The 18,286-nt window shown below is 38.7% G+C and overlaps 1 protein-coding gene across 1 annotated transcript in view; it reads left to right on the top strand.

The window, feature by feature from the left end:
• Positions 1 to 289: 289 nt before the first annotated feature.
• The window catches only part of LOC128603805 (carbohydrate-responsive element-binding protein), a 20,720-nt gene continuing 2,723 nt past the window's right edge, over positions 290 to 18,286 (top strand). The window contains exons 1-12 of the mRNA XM_053618509.1: positions 290 to 630; positions 3,792 to 3,898; positions 5,179 to 5,261; positions 5,485 to 5,574; positions 5,722 to 5,754; positions 10,972 to 11,146; positions 12,400 to 12,480; positions 16,552 to 16,703; positions 16,813 to 17,452; positions 17,571 to 17,644; positions 17,871 to 18,081; positions 18,168 to 18,274. Of these exons, the coding sequence (XP_053474484.1) occupies positions 290 to 630; positions 3,792 to 3,898; positions 5,179 to 5,261; positions 5,485 to 5,574; positions 5,722 to 5,754; positions 10,972 to 11,146; positions 12,400 to 12,480; positions 16,552 to 16,703; positions 16,813 to 17,452; positions 17,571 to 17,644; positions 17,871 to 18,081; positions 18,168 to 18,274 (2,094 nt within the window). The remainder of the gene's footprint in view (positions 631 to 3,791; positions 3,899 to 5,178; positions 5,262 to 5,484; positions 5,575 to 5,721; positions 5,755 to 10,971; positions 11,147 to 12,399; positions 12,481 to 16,551; positions 16,704 to 16,812; positions 17,453 to 17,570; positions 17,645 to 17,870; positions 18,082 to 18,167; positions 18,275 to 18,286) is intronic.

Below are 18,286 nucleotides of genomic sequence, written 5' to 3'. Positions count from 1 at the left end.
TACATTATGCAACATGATGCAACTTGATGCAACTTGATGCAACCTCGCAAGCGGTTAAAATCTCCCATTTTAAAAGCAACAGTGCTTTTCCATGTCCAAAAGCTCCTCGAAGATCCTTCGGCCAACTTTTGTGACCTTTGACTCGGAGACGCGGCATGCGGTGTGGCTTTACCGCGCGTGCGAGGCGTGGCGCTGTCCGCAGACCCGTCACTTCTAACGGCACCGGACTCCTAATGGCTGTTTGAGGAATGAAATAATCGATTGTGTAAGAGATCATACAAAAGCGAGGATGGCGGAGCTGGAGAAGTTTCCCGAGCCCCCGAAAGAGACTCAGATCGTTGATTCGGAGTCAGATTCGGAGCAGGATGACGCTTTGACTCACGCGGAATCTGCCGGTTCCGCCACGAGCTCGGAGACGCTGCGGCGCGCGCAGGTGATCCACAGCGGACACTTCATGGTTTCCTCGCCGCACAGTGATCCGGTACCGCGCAGAAGTAGAAGTTATTACGACTTCGACACGGTGAATAAACCGCGCTGTCAGACCTACAGCTTCGGGCCGTTCAGCTCCGGCAGACTGAGCATCGACCCAACGCTCACGCGCCTGTTCGAGTGCATGACACTGGCCTATAGGTAACAGCATGCAAACACACTTCTGCAAAGAGAGAGAGAGAGAGAAAGCAAACAAAAACTTCAGGGTATGGGTCAAAGACCAAAACAAGCTTCAACACAACAATCAGTCAATTAAGCAGCAAGCTACATACAAGAGTGACATCATCAAAAACAGGCTTTAGAAATTAATTTCTATTTACAAACATTTTTATGTTTAAACTTTTATGTAATGAGAGTTTTGTACACCCAAACTAATAATTAGTCTTTGCATACTTACTATCACATATTACTCTATATTATATTTACAGAAATGTATTTATATGCATAAAAATTACACCTCTGTAGAGTCAGAAGTTCATTTAAAGTTGACTAATTTCTTAAGAAATGTGATGAAAACTGTTATGATAAAGATTATTCCTCACCTCAGCTCACATACACTCTATGACCAAAAGTTTGTGGACACAAAAGTTTTTTGTATGTCCCATTTCAGATTTAGTCCTCATTTGCTGTTAGAATAACCTTCATTCTTCTGGGAAGGCTTTCCACTAGATTTTGGAGTGTGGTTGTAGGAATTTGGGCTCATTCTGCCATAAAAGCATTAGTTGATGTTGGATGAGGACGCTTGTGGAGCACTTGGCATGCCAGTTCATCCTAAAGGTGTTCAGTGAGGTTGAAGTCAGGGCTCTGTGCAGGTCACTCAAGTTTCTACCACACTAACCTTGGCAAACCATGTCTTCATGGATCTCGCTTTGTGCACAGGGGCATTGTCGTGCTGGAACAAGTTTGGGCCTCTTAGTTCCAGTGAGGGGAAATTGTAATGCTACAGCATACAACGACACCTTATACAATTGTATGCTTCCAACCTTTTGGCAACAGTTTGGGAAAGACACACATATTGGTGTGATGGTCAGGTCAGGTGTCCAAAAAACTTTGGCCATATAGTGTAGATGTAAGAGTTGAATGATGATGTATTGCATAAAACACATTTCTGTAAAAAAAAAAAAAAATAAATTACTGCTTTCTGTCATATATTCTGTTCATGTTTTAATGTACACTATTTACTGTATATTATCTCATTTTGTGCTTTTTAGAATGTGAGCCAATATGTGTTATAAATCTTAATATATACCATTAATTCCTCTTGAGTCTTCCTTTTTCATGTTTGTAGCATGTGTGGAGAGTCTCCTAATAGGATACAAGTACTTCATTCAGTTGATATTTTCCAAAAAAAAAAAAAAAAGATTACCTTTGAAGGCATAACTTTAAAAATGAATAAATAAATATATATATTCAAAGAGAGTTTTGTTTATCTCCACTATGTTTGTTACATGTGTTACTTTGGTAAACTAATGAACCGCATCGTAAACTTAATAATATACAACACTTGAGTGCTTATGAATAGAAAACAACACTCACCTGTACAACGTGTCTTTAAAATAAAGGTGTCCCACATTTACCTTACATGAAGTAAAACCATATAATGTATATACACAGCTAGATTAGCGGGATAGATGCTGGGATTTAATTATTTCATCATGCTCTTCATTGTTTACTTTTACCACTATTTGATAGTACAGACAGGCTATTAACCACAATGCAAGGTTTCTTTGGACCCGGGTTGAGCTTGGAGTAAGCACACTAGTGTTTTTGAAACAGCTGTGATATGTCTGAGAGAAAATGTAGTGAAAACACACAAAGAGGGAGACGGACTTTGACAGTAGTTGGCAGTGAAACAGTCAGGCAGGGGTTATAGTGTAACTGAGTTTAGGATAAAAGTGTCTCTCTTTCTCTTGCTTGCTTTCTCTCTCTCAGGACTGTTATGACATTCAAACTGCACTTTGTGTTGTCTTAAGTGTCTCACCCCTGTCCTATATGTATGCTGAGAGCAAAAATGTCAAATAAATAAACAATGATGGCGGCAGCAGCAGCAACAACAACAAAAATCATCACTATCGTTGCCATGTTGCCACCATTGTTATTATCATTGTTGTTGTTTAGATTATAAAAGATAACAATACATTTTATCTATATAGCCCAGTGTATTTCCAAGGTCGATATCAATTCAGAGATTGGTTAATATTCAAGTTTCCTTTTTGCTCAAAGAGTGTCCTACTTTTCTTTTCTTTTTTTTTTTTTTACCAGACTGAATTAAACAAAGATCTTCAGCTGTAAGATTGCAAAGAAAATCGTGATAGCTGTAGATCTTTTCATCATACACACAATGTATCATGATGTTTAGGTTTGCCCGCAAAGTGCCATCAAAATCTTCAATAATATCAAAATAAAATAAAAATATCAACAAAAGTAAACAATTTAACCAGAAAAACTACGGAACATAAACCAACTAGTATAAAAAATAGACTTGAATTGAATTCAAATTGAATTCAGCTACATGGAGTCAGTTTTATAAAAGTACTGGCAATACCTGTGATACTTTCAGATTAAAAAAAGGGTATTGTGACAGAATTGATCACAATATTAATATCATATCGTCTTATTGCCCAACTTTAGCTGAAATGATTTAAGTGTCATAATTCACGTTATCTTTACTTTCTCTTTCTTCTACCTGGAGTGTTATTAACGTGGCCTCGCCCATGATAAGGTTTTTCAGTTGTCTTGTGCATCGCCCTGCCTCATGGTTGTCAGTCTGATGTGTTCTAGATGGTACACTGGATCTTTTAGGCCCTGTGTGTATTTAGTTTCAGCTTTCTAGCTTCAATTCATTTTGAACTTGAAGGTTTCCTGACATTCAGATGTGTACTCATGACGTTCCTACCTGATGCTCCTCAGCTATCATCCTTTATGAAGTCCTAGCAACAGGTTGAACTGAGCTCTGGGTTTCTTTAACTCACCACCTCCTCTGTGTCATTAGTGTGTTAAATGCACTGGAAGAATGAGGAGATGGAATAAAGTGCAGAAAACATGTGGCCAGATGAGCCACTGAGATAGTGCTTAATTGCAGGTGTGTGACTAAGATGTACAAAAGTGCAGCTTTTATACTTACCTAGATGTGGCACAACAATGACATAACAAAAAAACAAACAAAAAAACCCCACATTTATCCCCTGAGTTTTACGGAAGGATAATATTGATTAAAATGAAAACTGAACTAAAGTTTATAGACCTTTATATGCGTGTGTGTGTGTGTCTCTCTCTCTCTCTCTCTCTCTCTTTTTCTGCAGTGGGAAGATCGTGTCTCCTAAGTGGAAATCCTTCAAGGGTCTGAGACTGCTATGGAGGGATAAAATCCGTCTGAATAATGGCATCTGGAGAGCCTGGTTCATTCAATGTGAGCTCATCTATTCCGAGAAACACCAGAAATGCCAGATTTGTGAGCTCCAATGTTAAAAGAAAGAAAAGGGAAACGAACTACTGGAAAATGATCATGAACAAGAATTGTGGTATTAAGTAAAGAATACAACATGACAGGACATGCTGTTATAAGAAAATAGCCAATTAAGGGTTGATTGTTTTCCAATAATGGCACATTCTGAAATGCTTTTTTTCCTTTTATACCACAGCAATTTGTCAACATTTGTCATTTTAAATTTCTTAATGAATGTAACATCGGGGGTGCACAGTGGCTTAATGCTTAGAAAATTCGCCTCACACCTCCAGGGTTGGGGGTTCGATTCCCTTTGCATGTTCTCCCCGTGCTGCAGGGGTTTCCTCCGGTCACTCTGCTTTCCTCCCCCAGTCCAAAGACAAGGCAGATTGGCATGTGTCCGTAGTGTATGAATGGGTGTGTGAATGTGAATGAGATTGTGCCCTGCGATGGATAGGCACCCCATCCAGGGTGCACCCTCACCTTGTGCCTGATGCTCCCTGTGATAGGCTCCAGATTCCCTGCGACCCTAAAGGATAAGCGGTATAGAAAATGGATGGATGGATGTAACATCAGCTTTTTTAACAAATCCATTAATAGTTTGGTTGTTTAATGTAACATCTGCAAAACAAGTTACTTACTTTATAACAGCTATAAACAGTTGTTCTTTCATCAGACACCAGACTTTTAACTCCATCTTAGAGTTAAGACAAAAAACATGCTGCTTTTCGTGTTACAGCTTACTGTTCCAAAGCACTGAGACTCCTTCCATAAATGTTAAATAAATGTCTCCTTACGAAAAGGCTCACCATATCAATGATTGTGCATTTTTACATTTTTAAATAAAAACGCATTTTTAATCAGGTTATTAGGATTAGATTATGTGGAGCATCCTTAATACAAGTCTTTCGGAATTAGTTGTTACTAATTGTTATGAACGATAAAGTGTTAGTACGAGTGCATTAATATTAAACTGTAAACCTGGGATTTGCTTTGCAGCCGACACTATTGTCAGAGCTGCTATTATAGGAAATGAATCAACACCTTCTGACCAATCAGAATCGAAGATTTAACACTGCTGTTATAACTTACAATAATGTATAGCAGGATTTTTCTTTTATGTAGAATTAAATTGTTGTTTAAAGACATTGTGTATTCTGTATGTATGGTACATATCTTTCTGCACGTAAATAGAAAGAAAACGCTTTAGAATCCATAGATATTTTGCTTTATTAATGCTTTAGATGTGGAGAAAAGGAAAAATCCAGTGTGCGGGTTCATCACTCCATTGGAGGGGTCAGAGGCAGATGCCCATCGCAAACCTGAGGTAATTCGAATTAAATACATGAAATAGGCAAAGAAATAGGCATAATTTTGCTATGGTTGCAACTTTTGGACATTGTAACATTTATAAACGTACCGTATACCTAAAACAATCTCACACACTATTATCTACCTTGGATCCCTGAAATAAAACATCATAATGTCCCGTACGTTGGTTTGTTGGACGCACAAGATAAAGGCGTTTGTATGTGTATTTTGACTTCCAGGCAATTGTGCTGGAGGGCAGCTACTGGAAGAGACGGATAGAAGTGGTGATAAAAGAGTATCACAAATGGAGGATTTACTACAAGAAGAGGGTGAGAACCTGCTAAAGTGACCTGAGGAAAAAATACTGCATTTGTGCGAACATGCTCTTAGCATACTAATGGCAGGGGTTCATATTACATGTGTTTATGTATATGTCAAAGGACTCAAGAAGATTTTATTCTCTATTTTTGCTTTAGAAACATAAAGATCATGTGCCTGTTCTTCAGACGGTAAGACATAAAACTGCAGTAGGGGAATTGTTTCCGTACTGCTGTTCTGGGATCAGTTTTATAACCCTGATTATAGTAACCTTTTATCTATGATGATTTTTAAATGATTCTAATTAAATGGAGTTCTCTCATAATTAACTCAACAGCTTAAATCTATCGCATACAATATGCAAAATATTTGATGATGTAACTAGAAACTTTGTTGTAGCCCCTCAAACTGAGTGTTAAACTAGCTAGCCGGCTAATTACTGCTAGTCATGAACAGAATTGTGATCGTTTTGGTGTATTGTAACTGTTTTAGCTCGTGTTACCTAAATCTCTTGGAATATAACAATATAAATTGAGAAAGTGATGCTGAAACCTCTTTTGATGTTAGCTAGCAGTTACCTAGCAGTCACATAGCTGGCTAGCTATGTGCTAGTGTTACCTAGAGTAAAATACAGTAGTTTTAAGGTAACCGCGAGCAATTTTAGTAAATCTAACTCAATAGGTGGACTTACTGTTCTGACACCTAAACAATCTCTGAGGTTCACAGATAAGGGTCATATTTTCTTAAGGTGTAGCATATCATAGTGTAAGTACTGATGTGGTGTTTGCTGATGAGTCAACTCTGAAATATAAGCTCATTTTTCTAGATTTTTCTAAGCAGTGCCATTTCTCTTGCAGTGTAATTTAATCAAAATGCTTCCATGGAAACATGGAATATCTGAGCTGTTCATTCACGTGAATGGTGAGACGTGGGTGTGATTCTCAGCTGTGTGAATGAGGCAGTGTGACATGTTGAAGATGTCAAGTCAACTGTATTATCGAAGTTGATAATTAGTAGAAATGAAATGAAACTAAATCTTTTAATGATGCACAAACGCAGCAGAGACATCACATAATTCAGGAATGCTTACTGTATGCATATTCCTAGTGCCTTGCTGATTTAACAGTTATGACCCTGACCAGGATATGGTTACTGAAGACAAATGAATGTTAATTAGAAAGTTGAGTACCACTTTATTAAACTATTCCTGCAATAGGTAGACAAAGCAGAACAATCATAAGGTCAAAATATTGCGAACTTTATCTGTTTTAAAAAAAACCCAACATGGCAAAGAGCCAAAAGTGTCATTTGTGAACTGAGCCAAATGATATGACTCATAATTCACAGCATTTGTAATTATTGAAGGGAGAGGAGGGGATCTCCAATTTGCATACTCGTGCATATTCATAGACCCGTGCATTTTTTCTCTTTGGTGGGTTCTTGGGTATCTTATGTAGGTTCTTAGGCATTAAAAACATTAAATACTGAATTTTTCAACATGAGTTACTCATCTTTCTTCCCAGAGGCTCATCAAAGAACAAAGTTGGTGTTCAATGCACATTCTAAAGTATGTGGAGCAACTTTCGGATGAATGATTTCTGTCATTGATTTGAGTCTGGATTAATTGATCAAGGGCCCGTCAGGACATTGGTTGAGTGAAATTCACCATTACTCAGTACAACAGAAAGTAACAACCACTGACTGTTCCAGTCATTTATAATTTGTAATGCCCTATTTTATCATATCAGTGGCTCTAGTAGGACATTTGGACATCTTGTATTCAGTCCCTTTATGCAGATCAATGGCCTTACGTTATTGTATTTGTTTTAGTAGGTTAGCAGTGCAGTTCGCCTTTGCACCCTTCACCGGTTAGTTATTAATAGCTCAGACTTTGCCTTGCTCAGCTGGTCAAAGAGTCAGAGTGTGTGATCTGTAGAGAACGAAAAAGGGATGGCAAATATGGGGAAAAAACGTAAACACAGTACTCCACCTGCGTCACAGCAGCCCATATTGGTGAGAAAACGAGTCACTTGATTGCTCTTGGTGACAAAAGAGCCAATCTCCTCTTCTGTTGTGTCTGTTTCTCAGAGATACGCTGGTTCAATTTCAGTGCTATTTAATCAAAGGTGACCCACTTGTGGAAAATGCAAACATGTTGTTTTTATTGTCCATTTGGGTGGATATGACCGAAAATACTAACAAGCAATGAGCTGCTGAGTGCATGAGGTGTGCGTTTGGATTTATGGGAAAATCTTTCCTTGTGACACACATACCTTAGATGCACCCATAGTGTAGTATTCTGATTAACTCCTGTGTGCCACTTACTGCCTTTTATCCATGATGATTTCTAAGTGAGTCTTCTTAAATTGAGCTCAGTTTGTGTTCTCACAAAATTAGCTCAACAGATACAACCTATTGCATACAGTATGCAAAATATTTGAGGATAAATGTAACTATAAACTTTGTTGTAACCCCTCAAACTGAGTGTTAAGCTGGCTACTTACTGTAGCTTATGTTAGTCATGAACAGAACTGTTTTAGCTCATTTGAACTAAATCTCTTGGACTATAAAAATATAAATTGTGATGCTGAAAACTTTTTTATATGTAGCCCTACTGGTGATGTGAGCTAGCAGTTAACTAGCAGTTACCTAGCTGGCTAGCTATGTGCTAGTGTTACCTAGAGTAAAATACAGTAGTTTTATGGTAACAGCGAGCAATTATAACTAGTAAATATAACTCAGTAGGTGGACTTACTGCTATGACACCTCAACAATTTATGAGGTTCACAGATGCAAGGGTCATATTGTCTTAAGATCTTGCATAGTGTACCTTAATAGTGATGTGGTGGTTTCTGATGAGTCAGCTCTTTTAGGAAATATGAGCTCATTCACCATGGTGATGTGACTGTGATAGTTTGTAAATGTTGCTTCAGAGGGAAAATACTAACAAGCAATGAGCATCAGGTGTGCGTTTGGATTTATGGGAAAATCTTTCATGACACACACACCTTAGTGTAGTATTCGGGTTAACTCCTGTGCGTCACTTATTGGAAAAAAAAAACCAACAAAAAACATTTAGCATGTTTATGTCCTATTGCATTGTTTTTGCAGTGATCTGGCATCTGCATTCCAAATGGGAAGTTTGTATTAGTTTATACTAACATTTATTCCTTTATTCAAAGTGACCATATGCAGGAAGTGGAGGTGAGGCCTTCCCTCACTACCTCTTTCTGCACGTGAGTGTATGATGGGTGGAAGTGGGTCAGGAACAAAAGGGCCAATCTGCCTCTGCTCATGTTGAGAGTCAGCACATGGAGAGGAATGAAAAACATAATGGTGATGGTTGGGGATGTGGGATGTGGGGTGGGGGGGGGGTCTTTCTGTCTCTCTCACACAGGTTTTAAACTACACTTGTTAATGCCTCAAGAGTATGCACGCACACTCACACCCCCAAACCTAATTTCACCTTGTGGAAAACACATATCCAAAGCATTGCTATAATTTACCTCATTTTGTGTGTGTGTGGGCCACAAAAACAGCATGGGGGCAGTTGTGTTGTCAGGAGAGACGTAATTGCCGGTGCTTCCGGCTGAATTTGGGCTCCCCTATAAAAGTGATGAGCTTCGCTCTGTGCGTGTGTGTAAGAGACGAGGATGGAGTTGGAGTTGGTTGCTGGTATACCGGGTTTCAGATGCAGAACGGAAATATATGAAGTATCACTGGGATGGTAACTGGACACAGGAGTCTGCATTGAGCTGTGAGTAGCATATTGAGTGTGATTAGAGGTAATGGGGTGACTTTTTGAGTTGGATATTTTGGTGATCCAAGGAATCAACTAATTAACAGGCCATTTTGAGCCATATGGGTGCACTGGAACAGGGAAAACACAAATAAATGTACATGATGTAAAGTTGGGAACCAGTGCTTTTATTAATTTATGTTTTGAGGGCTTTGAGAGACTCTAAAGTGCATTTTTGTTGTCTTGATGTCAGCATTGATATTAAGTTAGTTACTGTCAGTTAGAGCAGAATACTCCATGATCTTACTTTTCTGTATTGCTGTAAGTATGCATTCTATCACTGATCTACATACAGTGCCCTCCACTAATATTGGCACCCTTGGTAAATATGAGCAAAGAAGGCTGTGAAAATTGTCTTTATTGTTTAACCTTTTGATCTTTTTCTTTTAAAAAAAAAAAAAAAAAATCACAAAAATACTCTGGGTATCAAACAACACAGGTTTAGGAGCAGAAAACTCTTCAACCATGACTTCCTGTTTCACAGGGGTATAAATATGAGGTAACGCATAGGCCAGATTCCCTTAGTCATTCATAACAGTGGGTAAGACCAAGGAATATAATGTGTGCTGTGTGTGATGTGCGGCAAAAGGTTGTTGAGCTTCACAAAATGGGAAGTGGCTATAAGAAAATAGCACAAGCATTGGAAATGCCCATTTCCACCATCAGGGCAATAATTAAGAAGTTCCAGTCAACTGGAAATGTTATGAATCAAAATAAATAAATAAATTGTTGAGGTGTCAGAACAGTTTCCCGCCGGGGCCACGTGCGTGCGGAGTTTGCATGTTTATATTTCATAAATATATTTACTAAAATTGCTCGCTGTTACCTTAAAAGTAATGTATGTTACTCTAGGTAACACTAGCACATAGCTAGCCAGCTAGGCGACCGTTAGGTAACTGCTAGATAACATCAAAAGAGGTTTTAGCATCACATTCTTAATTTATATTGTTATATTCTAAGAGATTCAGTTAACGCAAGCTTAACAGTAAGTAAGTAGTCAGCTACCTAGCTTAACACTCATTTTGAGGGGCTACAACAAATTAATTGCCAGACGCAGGGTGGACTTGTTTCAGCGGTGACAGGAAGGAAGGAGAGATGCGGTAGTCAGCAGGAAGCTAACATGTTGGTGGAGGAAGTGGGGTGGAGTCAGTATTCGGGGGAGGGCTCCCTCTGGTGGTGGGATGAGTGGGTCTCTGAATGTGGCCACCAGTGTTTCATAGCCTGAAGTTGCATATTGGAACCATATTGGCTCTTATATTTTGTGATGAAATAACACTTAGCAGTGTTAAAAATTATTAAAAGTTTCTAGTGATTTTTTTTTTAGCTTCTCCTGTTTTTATTTTTAATTTTTTACATGGAATGTGAAGTACCTGCATGGACCATTTTTGCACCTTGTATTTAATCAATACACATTTTATAAAGTTTAGGGTGACTTTCATATACTCATTCATTGAGTTGCTCAGATTTGTTCCACAAAAAGGAGCTCCCGCCACTGTCCTCACTCCAGTTAAACATTGTTAATTGAATAGTTGAGCATCTGGGCTCATCTTTGGTGTGGACTTCCATAAATAAAGTTACATGTAGTTACAAACTGAATCTCACTCCTCAGACGCCCATCTGCAGGTCTGGCCTGGAGAAATGGTCCGATCAGATATACCCACAGCCAGAACCTTCTCAGGAGGAGGTGCATATGTTTGACTTGGACTGCTTTCTGTCAGATATCTCGGACACGCTCTTCACCATGACCCAGAAGCCAAGCCCTTGGAATGAGGAACGCCACAACAGTGAGTACCACAGGGCCGTAAAATTAAGATCAGAGAGAGAAAGTGCTCAATGTGATGCTTGCTCTGCCATTTAAGAATGAGCTTTGTGCTTTGATGCTTTTGGAGATGTGTAAGGGTTCATCAGTGTTATAATGTTATATGTTTCAAGTTATTCCTACATGTTTGGGTCATTTTGAGCAGATTTATGATTTATTTGATAGATTTAGTAGATACATTGATCTCATGTACATTGATACATTGAGTCATGTAGTTAATTTCTTGAAATGACATGAAACTGATGTCTTTTTTCTACAACTTCAAGTGAAGTTATAACATTTGATAAACCCCCAAAATGAGAAAATGTAATGCATTTTAAGATTCCATATTGATTCCAGTGATGGGCAATACCACACTGATTGTCCAAAAATAAAGGAAATTAATTCAAATTGAAATGGAAAACTATGTAGCTCTTTATAGCAGACTTTAGTCATAAGCTACAGTCCCATCCATCCAACAGTCATTCTCTGTTTAATGCTAATATACCTTATTTTATATAAAAATCTGTTTAAAGGACAAACTTCTGTGTCTGTGGTGCCCAAGATGATATGGCTTCCTGGTTAGCACATTTGCCTTGCACCGCCGGGATTTGGGGTTCGATTGTGTGCATGTTCTCCCTGTGTTTCAGTGGTTTCCTCCGGGTACTCTGGTTTTCTCCCCCAGTCCAAAGACATGCATTGGCATTTCCAGATTGTCCATAGTGTGTGAATGTGTGTGCGATTGTGCCCTGCTATGGGTTGGCACCCTGACCAGGATATCCCCCATGCCATGCCCCGAGTTTCATGGGATAGGTTCGAGGCTCTCCCTCAACCCTGCGTACAATAAGTGGTACAGAAAATAGAAGGATTGATATGGATCATTAACATCCAATCAATCAGGAAAGTGGGCATCTCTGCTCACTTGTCAAATGTATAGCCTATCTTGTAGCCTAAGCAGTGAGCATGCGTGTTTTCAGAGGCGTTGCTTAGCAGGGAGCACTTGTTTCAGTAAACTTCAGCTAAAATCGCTGACTGTGGTATGCTGAGTATGATATGCAGTCCACTCACATAGCGTATGTGACACCCTTTCCTAATAAATAGTCATGTGGGGTTGTAAAATTGATTCAGGAAGACGCCACCAAAACAGGGAAGTGTGAATGAAAGAGTATATATACACATGCACACACACCCACCCACATGTCCATGTTCTTGTTGTAATAAATGCGCTTACTCTTTCAGCCTACACCAGCAATGCTGATATGATCCAGCCTGGTTTGACTCCACTTCAGCCCAGCTTGGACGATCTCATGGACATTCCAGGTAATGTATTCATGTATTAATATAATATTTATACATTTCGAAATGATGCAGTTTGCAGTACATGCTCCAAAATATAATTTTGGTTAAAATTATGGCAAAAAATGTTTACCTGTAAAGCCCAAATTTTTTTGAAGTTCCAAATTTTATTCAATTCATGAAAAGTCTGATAATGAAATGTTGGATCTGGTGTGAAATAGGGAAAACATCAAATGACTCCCAGAGCTGTGAGTTGTGAACTGCTCCACTACACAATATTCTACTCAGTCTCTGTAGTATTTATAATGCTGTTGTACTGATCTGCGACATGACCGTAACTTACTATGAGGGCACGGATGTTCTGACCTCAGTTGTTTTGGAAGATTTGTACATGTAAAGGGTTTTATTGTAACCACTGGAAGCTTGAGGAAAAAGTTGCTGCTTGTCTTGTTCAGTTAAAATGTACACTAGAAATGATTACATGCACAATTATTTATTAATTACAATATGTAACATCATTTCCCTAGCATACTTTGTTCACTTAAAACAACACATTTTTATGGTAGTATAATAATATAAAACCATGAACATCTCAGTTCTATAATTTACAATAACTAGAAAAATATAGAGGATTTATTGATCTATTCTATTGGTCTTTTTCTTATTTGAAAATATGCAAGAAATACTATACTAGCCATACTAGACAATGTAGGAAATAGTGGTATGTCATCAGTTTTGAGGCTGATTTTAAAAAAAAAAAAAAAAAAAAAAGCTGAGTTTCAATAAACAGACAAAATAATAGGTATATTCTTGAAAATTTCCTATTTTTTATGGAAGTTTATGGAAGAATGAAAGGATAACATGATAGAGATCAGAAATTCAAAACTGATATACACATTAACTATGTTACTACATATGAACTTTGACACATTTCAACAAAATGGTCCTCACTGAAATTTTGATCCTGGTTACAGCCCTGGTCTGACACCAGGTTTGAAGTCATGATTAACAGAATCATGCTTAAAAAAAATTATTTCTGTGCCTAATTATTTACCTTAACGTCTTTAAGTATAAGCATATTACTTACTTATTCATCTTTTAATATTTAGTAATTATTCAGAATCTTCAGTGAAATGTAATAGATGTTATACCAACATGTAAAATATTTCACAATGTTTTATTCCTCTTATTGGACAGCAATTTGTCAACAGCAAGAATTTTTTTTTTTATTATTTACAGATAAACACATTATAAAATTTGTCTGTGTTGTGTAGCAGATATAAACAGTCATTCCCTCACAAGTCTGTCATTTGTGCTCTGTCTACTAAGAAAAAAATGATGCTTGTTATTTTACTGAGAAACTGGAAAGCCCTCTGTCCTGAAGTTTTTCACATGTTGGAAAACTTAGCTGTAGCTTTAGCTTTGACTGTTGAGACTGAAGACTTATTTTAAAAATATTAAATAAACTTCTCCTCACAGAAAACGCCACCGTATCGACAAATGCACACATTTTTACCTTTCATGTGTACCACATTTAACCCTTTCATGTGGAGGGTCCATCATACAAGTCTCTCTCTAAGTTGTTGCTATAGAAACAATAACATTAGAACAAGTGAATTAATATAAACCTTGCTGCTGTAACTACTGTCTGAGAAAATCCATTAACACCTTCTGACCAATAAGCAAATTTGTAACAGATAACCAGTCACTACAGTTAAAAGCTACATCACGTTCTCATGAGTTGTTTTTCTTCTAACCCTAATTTTCATTACTAGTTCTGGCAGATATAAATTTTGTAATACAAACCTAACTGTAATTTCCAGTGGGGGCTCTTAGAAAAGCATACACTTGATTATTAATGCCATCTTTCATGTTTTTATCGACTGAATATTAAAAAAAAAATGACAAATTATTGGCTTTGAAGAACCTTTAAGTTCACATTGTATTGTAGGGACACTTACTCATTAAAAAATCTTTCAGGAACGTGTCCATCTTAAAGTGTGGATGTCTTGGAAAGCAATGAGCGTTTAACCATATTTATCATGGTGTTCATTTTTATTATATAATCTATACAGTGGGGGAAATAAATATTAGACGCATCAACATTTTTTTTCAGTAAATATATTTCACAACATTAAATTCCATAAATAAAGTTATGTGTAATAAAGTGGAATGACACGGGGGGGAAAATGTATTGAACGCGCTAACCGAAATTTATTGAATACTTAGTGGAGAAGCCTTTGTTTGTAATGACAGCTTCAAGACGCTTCCTGTATGAAGAAATTAATCAGCCGCAGTATTCAGGTGTGATTTTGGCCCATTCTTCTAAACATATTGTCTTTAGATCTTGTTCAATTGGATTCAAGTCAGGGGATTGACTGGGCCATTCTAACACCTTGATTTGTTTTCTCTGAAACCAATTGAGAGTTTCCTTTGCTGTATGCTTAGGATCGTTGTCCTGCTGGAAGCTCCACCCACGTCTCATCTTCATCATTCTGCTGGATGGCAGCAGATTCTTCTCAAGAATCTCCCAGTAAAGGGCTCCATTCATCGTTCCTTCAATTATATGAAGTCTGCCAGTACCATGTGATGAAAAACAGCCCCACACCATAATGCTTCCACCTCCACACTTCACTGTTGGTATAGTGTTTTTAGGGTGATGTGCAGTGACATTTCTTCTCCAAACATGGTGTGTAGTATGACAGCCAAAAAGTTCAATTTTGCTCTCATCTGACCAGACTGCACTCTCCCAGGATTTCATAGGCTTGTCCAAATGAAATACTGGGAGAGTATTTTAAACTTCGACAAGCTTCAACATGCTTTTTCTTTAGTAATGGGGTCTTGCATGTTGAGCTTGAGCAGTGAAGTGCATTGCCTATTGTTTTCTCTGTGACGATGGCACCTGCTGCCTCCAAGTGTTTCTGGAGCTCTTTCTGAGTGGTCCTTGGCTCTTGGGCTACTCTTCTGACTATTCTTCTGACTCCCTGGTCAGAAATCTTGCGAGGAGCTCCTGTGCGTGGCCGGATGATGACAGAGTGATGTTGCTTCTACTTGTGGATAACGGTCCCAATGGTGCTTACTGGAAGATTCAGAAGTCTTGAAATACGTCTGTATCCGATTCCATCAATATGTTTCTCAACAATAAGGTCGCGAAGGTCTGGGGAGAGCTCTTTGCGTTTACCCATCATGAGATGTTTCTTGTGTGGCACCTTGGTAATGAAAAGCCTTTTTATAGGCCATCAATTTACTAACCCAGCTGATATTAAGTTGCACAGATAGGAGATATGATTACTTACGGATTTCAGCTGGTTTCTTTCCTTACCTTGCCTTGGAGAACTGCTTTTTTCCTGTGACATTACACTTTATTACACATAACTTTAATTATGGACTTTAATGTTGTGAATTCTTTATATTTGAGGATTCTTGAGTTAATACTGATGTCTGGTGAAAATTTCATGTGAATAACCTCATTGGAAATATATTTACTGAAAAAAATGTTGATGCGTTCAATACTTATTTCCCCCACTGTGTGTGTGTGTGTGTGTGTGTGTGTGTGTGTGTGTGTGTGTGTGTGTGTATATATATATATATATGTCACAGTAAGGGTGAAGTGCAGGTCAGGGGTCAACTGTGATGAAATGTGGAAGTTGAAGGGGATGTGGTAAACCATGAATTGCCTTCTTAAGGGTGTCACCACAGGAAGCGAAAAAGAGAGACAGTGGTTCACTCTAAGTCAGCTTTGACTGCTGAGGTTTTCTCCCTGTTTAATCCATCCTGATACAAGTGTAGGCTGAAAGTTTGTGATATTTGAATCTTATATCACAGAGCCAAAAAATGTACGTGGAATCTCCCTCAGCCTAATACCCAAAGGTATTACAACAGTAAATTTATATAGAAATTAGAAATGTGACTTTTAAGGTATTAAGTAAATACAGAATGTGTAGTATAATAAAGAGGAAATGCTGTATTATGCTGGTTTATAGTCCATCAAATTACCATGTGCATGCATGAACTTTAGATCATTAATTGGTGTTTAGCTATGAATTATTTGAAAAAGGCCTGATTTTGATGATGTTGTTGTTATTGTTGTTGCAGACATCTTTGCAAGTTACTGGGGTTATCCTCTGGTACAGAGTGGTTATGCTGACTATGATTTATTCGAGAGTTCATCCAACACACTTTTTCCCTCAACTCCATCCACCGTGGTTAATACACCCCTGATGCACACAGGATCCCAAATTACACAGGTGCATAGTGAAATAAAAAAAACCAAATAGACACGTAACTACTTTTTTTTTGTTACATAACAGTCTGGTGTTTAAAATACAATGTAACTGGTAATTTTGTCATCCCCAGCCTAATATGACAGTTGAGAGCTTGCCCCAGTCCTCCTCAGCAGCCAGCTTACCTTGCCCTAGCTATCCACACCAACCTCTGCCCCCTGAGATGCCCTTTGATACCAGCAGAATGACCTCCAACCCCAAGTTCAAGAGTCATTTAGAGTATAGCGAGTACCATCACTCGCCAGCCATCCTCCCCGGCATGGACTCATACGGACAGTCCTACAGTGTCCCTAGACCAAACATATCCTCTGCCTCTATGTCTCAGGAGAACCCTTACACCTACTCAAGCACCTGCCTGAAATACAGACACGCTTCAGGCAACCAATCAGGGAGCAACGTCGTAACCACACCCACTGTCATCACACATACGGGATCCATGAATGTCATAACCCAAGATCCCCAAGAGGGCCAAAGCTACGCTATGCTAGACATGCTGGACTACCAGCAGACATCGGTGGCTCCGCCTTTGCCTAGTCAAGCCCACTGCTTCTCCGTGCCAAAGCAGGTATCTGTGAGCTCAGCCAGAGGAAAGCACAAGCAAAAAATGGGAGGAGATAGAGGGTTTCCCATGGCGACGGCTGCACCTGTTTCTGAGGCTCCACCCACACAGACTAGCTGCCTGGCCAAGCTCTTGTCCTCCAGCTCTCAAGAACGTATGCCACTGAGATAATATACATTCACTAATTCATTTTTTTCATTGTTTATTCTGCAAAGCTACTTTTTTTTTATTTTATTGTTTTGATATTTTACTATTTCTTGATTTTCATTTAGGAAAACCAACAGTGGGTTTTGATCCTCCTTTTGTTGGGCTGAAATCCCATAGACCAACTTCTCCCGTCTTAGCAGTATGTAGCTCTAATAACACATCTAAAAAGCGTATAAAATTCAGATTTTATACAACTTTTAAGCTTAATGATATGGTTGACCAATAACAAGTTGGAAAAAGCAAACAAAATGTTATTTTTTAAGCTTTTAATAAGGCTTCAGCCTTGTTTTTGCAGCATTCTAGCAACTTTATTGAGCCTAAAAATTTTATTTATCTAACAAAGTGCTTCCTTTTGTGACCAGCAGTCCACCAGCAGCATGCCAGTGGGCCACAGAGGTTCACAGGTATCCCAGCATCCCCCTTGGCCCCCTGCCGAAGTGCCTCTGCAGTGCCAGATGCCCATGATGGTACATTCCAACGTCTCTCACGTCTCCACTATCTCATCCCTCCTCATCCCCAAAACTGAGAAACTCTCCCCTGTCCAGATCCCTGCACCAGAGAGGACAGGTTTAACAGGTACACTCGGATCACTCCCATTGTGTTGAGCTGTCTGTCTGTCTTTGTCTGTTTAATCATTCGCAACGTAACTTCTTCAATTTTAGTAAGTTTTTCCAGAAACTTCGGCTCAACATCCCCAACGCTCCCACCAGAGAAAACGTCCGAGTCATCACACATCTTATCCGGAATAACCAAGACAGAGCCCAATAGGGTAAGCTCACAC

Source organism: Ictalurus furcatus, chromosome 28, assembly GCF_023375685.1.
Source record: "Ictalurus furcatus strain D&B chromosome 28, Billie_1.0, whole genome shotgun sequence".
Lineage (NCBI taxonomy): Eukaryota > Metazoa > Chordata > Actinopteri > Siluriformes > Ictaluridae > Ictalurus > Ictalurus furcatus.
The sequence above is the reverse complement of the archived record's forward strand: the minus strand, read 5'-3'. Positions and strand labels throughout refer to the sequence as shown.